Source organism: Acanthisitta chloris, unplaced genomic scaffold (assembly GCF_000695815.1).
Source record: "Acanthisitta chloris isolate BGI_N310 unplaced genomic scaffold, ASM69581v1 Scaffold21589, whole genome shotgun sequence".
Lineage (NCBI taxonomy): Eukaryota > Metazoa > Chordata > Aves > Passeriformes > Acanthisittidae > Acanthisitta > Acanthisitta chloris.
In genome coordinates this window covers 1-5,562 of record NW_008691098.1, presented here as the reverse complement: position 1 = coordinate 5,562, position 5,562 = coordinate 1, and the positions used below count along the sequence as shown (strand labels likewise).

Genomic DNA, 5,562 nt, shown 5'->3' with positions numbered 1-5,562 from the left:
CTCGGCCTGGGGCAGCGCCCGGCCCCTCATGAAGGTCATCGAGGTCTCGGGGCACGGCATCCCCTGGCTGCTCGGCACCTTCTACGGGCTCTGGCAGAGTGACAGATCGGCCGCCAGGGAGGTGCTGCTCAACCTGCTCTTCGGTGAGGCGCGGGGCTCGCCCGAGCGCGCTGTAGGCACGGGGGAGGGGGGGACGCGAGGGACGGGGCGGAGCTGAGCACACCTCAGCCCCCTACAGCCCCCAGGGCCCCAGCTGAGCTCCTCTGCGGTGCCTGGTGCCCTGGAGGCTGTGGTGGCACAGGATGGCTCATATGGCACAGCTCCAACCACACGCTGTGCAACTCTTGACAGATAAACTGCTGTTACATAAAGCTTTCAAAGTGCCGAAGTCTGTTTTAGTTGTTCAGGCTTATCAGAACAGTGCATTCTAGGTGCAGCTGCCAACTGTTGAGACACCAGCCTGATCCCTGAAAAGCTGCTCTGGCACACAGATGTCTACTTGGGCTGCCTGCAGGCAGGATGGATCTGTATCAGCAAGTGAGGAAACTTGGTTTAAAGCATGCATTCTAATCTTGCATGGCAAAGTATTTCACACACACACACACACACACAGAGTATCAAAGGTATACTTGGAGTCTTCACTTTTGCCTATTTAGAAACTCTAGTAGCTCCAGAGCTTTCTACGTTCCTGATTAACACAAGAGTAAGAAGTTGCAAATAGTTGGTACCTCACAGTTGTAATTTGAATTGAAATCTGCTTGGTAGGAAATATAAAAGTTTGTGCATCTTTTTCATCTAGCAGCACATGGTTAAATTACAGTCCCACAGCAGAGCTGTGGGAAGGGACCTGGAGGTCTCTGACCCAACCTCTGCTCCAAGGAGACCTGTGCCAGCACCACGGCCTTGTCCAGCCTCAGTGCTCTATGCCACTCACCCACCTCCCTGGGGCCCTGTCCCAGGGCTGCAGCACCCTTGTGGGAAAGAAACATTCCCCCCCATGTAAGCTGAGTCTCCCAAACCCCATGTACAAAGAGAAAAATCCAAGTTCACACATGGGAAAAAATATTTGTTCTTAAATGATTAACCAAAGGAAATGAAGTGACTGAAAGATTTGGTGTCCAGAAACAAGGCTTAGGACAAGCAGAAGTTGGTCTCTAACAAGACTTCCCTGGAATAAGTAGCCCTGGCTGTAAGAGCTGTGCTGAGCTGAGCTGTGCTAACAGGGATGGAGGAAGCACCCTTTGCCCTACATGAGAAGCTGCTCTTGCCAAATACTGGCCGAACACTTCTCACAGGTACTTTGCCTCTTCTACCACAACAGCCCTTAGCTCTCAGGGAACAAGCCACCATTATTTAAATCCTTCTTTATTCATCTCCTGGGAGCCAAAGCGTGGTTCACTTCCCACTGAGCAGCAGGGAAAAGCCAGACCCTGTGAGCCCTGGCACAGTCCAGCTCAGAGCCCCTTACACTGAGCTGTGGCTGAGTGGGTTGATCATTTACCCAGTTGGTTTGACCCCAGTCACCTGGGCAGGGAAAGCAACGCTGAGTCAGCACTGCCAAGAGGGGAGTTGTGTGAAATGTTAATCTCTCTACTGCCTTCAGATTAAGGGGCAGGTTGAGCCCCAAATCACAAGACTTTACACAAACACCCTGGGGTGCAGGCTGGGCAGAGCCCTGTCTTGGCTGTGGCAGGCAGAGGGCCTGGTGATGCAGGGGGCAGTGTGCAGCAGGAGCAGAGGTTGGAGATGTGCTCCTGCTGCAGAAGGCCAAGTGTGGATGAGTGCTGCGCTCTCCCCACCCGAGTACTGTAGCCATGGAAAACACTGCCTTCTCTGAGCAGATTTGGGCAGCCAAGTGCTTTCTCTGCTTAGGTTGGACATAAAGAAGAATTTCTTTACAGAAGGGGAGATTAGACATTAGAAAGGGCTGCCCAGAGAGGTGGTGGACCGGACCTGGCACTCAGCGCCATGGTCTAGTTGACATGGTGGTGTTAGGTCATAGGTTGGGCTCAGTGATCTGAGGTATTTTCCAGCCTTAACGATTCTGTGATTCTTCTTAGCCAATGGCTCTCAGTAACGCCGTGTTGCTGTCTCCTAGCCTTGCTGCTGGACCTGGTGATGGTAGCGGTGGTGAAAGGGATCGTCAAGCGGCCGCGGCCCACCCACAACAAGATGGACATGTTCGTCACCATCTCGGTGGACAAGTACTCCTTTCCCTCTGGCCACGCCACCAGAGCCGCCCTGGTCTGCCGCTTCATCCTGCGCCACCTGGTCCTGGCCATCCCCCTGCGGGTGCTCGTGGTGCTCTGGGCCCTCATCGTCAGCATCTCCAGGGTCATGCTGGGGAGGCACAACATGACAGACGTGCTGTTCGGGCTGCTGCTGGGCTACGCGCTGTACGGCGTGGTGGAGTCCTGCTGGCTGTCCCCGCTCAATGCGCCTGCACTCTTCGCGCTCTGGAGCCGCTGACGGATGGGCTCCTCACACAGGAGGGCGCCTGGGTGGGCACTCCAAGTATGCACATAAAGGGAGTACTGGGAGTTCAACTCCCACCCCACACCCCATCAGTCCAGCCAAGACTTCTACACGAGCGGTGCTGCAGGATCCTGCACCTGCACTTAGACGTTTGGTGCTGTCTTGCCCTCCTGGTCAGCTGTCAGGCAGGGTCTGCACTGGCCAAGCAGCTGCACTGACTGTTCTCCTGTGACAAAACTCAGTCTCTGCAGAGCCTGGGGAGGGCTCAGCACGTTCATCTGGCAGCTCACTGCTAATACTGTGAACCTGCATGCTCTTGCTGGGCACCTGCTGCAATAGCCCCTGGTGTATGTGGTAGCTGTGACTTTGTGGAGATTTCTCTACAATCACCCATGTATCTGTATCCTATAAATACACTGGTCATGCTGCTGTCATAAGTATATCCTGTGCAGCCTGCTCCATAATGTCTGCCTGGAGGGGACTCACAGGGGTCTCTCCTCAGGGTAATGAAGAGCTCTACCACCCTAAGCAACCTCTTCCTTATTGCCTTCAATTGAAGTACTGCACTAAGATCAGATCTTGAGCAATGAGGACATAGGCACAGGGCTCCCAGTGGGCTATAGGGAAAGGATAGTGGGACTGAAGAGTTGATCCATCCAGTGTGTAACAGGGGGTGGTGTTCACAGCAGCAACCTGCTCCTGAAGCTCTTGTTCAGAGCTTCCCAGTTCCTTTTTCCCTCCACAGGATTTTCAGTCTCTCAGGGGGTACAGTGCATTCACAGCAATTCCTGGTGGTCACCGTTTCCAGGCTACAAGGCAGTTTACTGCAGAGCCAGCCCCTTCCTCACAGCCCAGCAATACACCCTCACCCAGTCTGATGGGCAGCCCCAACTCTGAGCCTTACCTGCACCTCCTGCAGGTAAGCAAGAGGTCCTGGCTCTGTCAACCATCAACAGCTTCAGTGCTCCAGGCAGGCTGGCTCTCCTCCTCTGGCACTGTTGGTCCTGGCAGCATGCTTTTCAGAGAGGGCTGCTTGTCCTTGGCAGGAGGGAGAGCCACAATGAGCCTCTGTAATGAGCTGGGGCTAAGACTGAGCCAGAGCCCACATCACCAGGGACCACAGCCAGGCATAAAGTGAGGACCCTAGACTGAGCTTAAGTAATGAGCTTAAATAGTGATTTGGCATGTGGGTGGGGGGATTTGGCTCAGGTGAGGCTGCTTGTGGTCATTGAGGTCTATTAGTGCACTCAGGCCCTGTAAAACACCAATTAAGTCCTATTAAGATCAGACAGTGTTTATGTGTGCTGTTCCCCTGGGTGAAGTGTGCAGGAGCAGCCTGAGGGCCACTACTACAAGCACTCTGTCACTGCCTGTCACCCACCACCAGCCATACAGGGGCTGAAATCAAAGTGCTTGATCCAGCAGAGTTCCCCCAGAGCTGAGCCCTGACCCACTGGTCAGTGAAACTACTAGCTGTGGGTTTGTGCTCCAGTGACCAAAAAAAGGCACCACATGCCTGGCAGTTGTCTGGGCCAGTCCAGCACACACACATGCATGGCAGCACCCAGGCACCCTGGCCAGCCCTCCTATGCCACAGCAAGGATGAGCCCTGTGGTGGCTGTGGGAGCACAGACAGGTGGCACACCCCGGTGTGGGCAGAGTTTGGGGTGATCAAGGCTTGGCGAGTTGTGCCAAAACAACTTTGCTCTACTTTTTCCCAAACACAGGGTGCTTTATGTCCAAGCAGTTCTTAGAGTCATTGGAATCTTCCAAGGTCACGGAGGACTACAGCAGCAAATCTGTGCATCTGTGCATGCATGTGTGTGCCAAAAGTTGCTCTTGACTCACTTTCAAAGGATGCTCCACATCACCCGTGCACAGTCCTGCTGGGCCATGGGCTGTCCTGCAGCCCTCACCACTTCTCTGCTTCCCACAGCCAGTGCCTGAGAGACTTTCAGTCTCCTCCTGTGCTTGTCACTTGTCACTGCTCCTCCAAGCATGGGTGCCAGCCCACTGATAGGATGGAGGAGACTTGCTTTCTGCTCTGCTTGTCGCACTGCACCTCTGGCTGTTGTGGATGCCCTGAGCAAACACTGCCCCCCAAAACTGTACATTCTGGGTTCTTTCCAGGCTTGAGGACTGTGGCTTTCCCACAGACATCAACCAGCCAGTCATGACGAAAATGCCATGGCCTGACCCTGGCACACTCTCATGGAGTGTCTCATAGTCCCCAGTGCCTAGCTGAGTGCTAGGCATGAGCCCAAGCATGGTAGGGCAAAGTCCAAGGCTGCAGGGGAAAGGGGAAATAGGTAGGCAACCTGCAGAGGTTTCATAGCACGGCAGTGGGGTTGAGAGCTCGGAGAGGTTCTCTACACTTGTTGCCCTTGGGAGGTCTGTGCAGAGCTTGCGAAAGAGCCAGAAGCCAGCTGAGAGCGGAGCAGGGAGAGTAGCAGTGCCAGTGCTGCCACCTTGCCACCCCCGTGCTGATCCACCTGCCTGGTAAGAGTTGCTTTCGATGCTTTTTTCACAGGCAGGCACAGAGTGTGGGTTGGCATTTCAGCACCTCTGCCCCAGGCAGAGATTAGCCCTTGCCAACAGCAAGGGACAGAAATAACCTCATTAAGCTTATTGCAAACATACTATGAGTTTTAGAACGTTAAAATCAGTTCAGCTGCAGAGCATGAGCCCTCTGCAGCTCTGTGCCTTGCTCAGCTCGAGGCCAAAGTTCCCTGAACACGGGAGAGCAAATTTCCCCTACAGTCCCCAGGGTCTGTCTGGCTACAAGTGTGCCAGGAGCCAGCAACAAGCTCTGGGTCCATGTGGTCTGTACCTCGTGCTGCCAGGGACAGCCTTTTCCTAACTGGCACAGTGACACCCCGACAGCGCGGTGTCGCACCAGGGTCCCGCTGGCCCCAGGACTCCGATGTCCCAGGAGTGAGCTGCAGCTGCGGGGACACAGTGCCAAGATGCTGAGCCCAGGGGCACGGGGGATGCAGGCGATACGGTGCCTGGTGCCACCGGAGCAGCCAGAGCCGCATGTGCCCCCGTGGTACCAGATAAACGGGGTATGACCGATCGTGGTAATCC

The 5,562-nt window shown here is 54.8% G+C and overlaps 1 protein-coding gene across 1 annotated transcript; it reads left to right on the top strand.

The window, feature by feature from the left end:
* Positions 1 to 7: 7 nt before the first annotated feature.
* Positions 8 to 2,469, top strand: PPAPDC2 (phosphatidic acid phosphatase type 2 domain containing 2; the record flags this gene model as incomplete). Its single annotated transcript, XM_009082116.1, has 2 exons — positions 8 to 143; positions 2,099 to 2,469. Coding segments are annotated over 2 exons (507 nt in total), but the record flags the coding sequence as incomplete, so codon positions are not given.
* Positions 2,470 to 5,562: the final 3,093 nt, after the last annotated feature.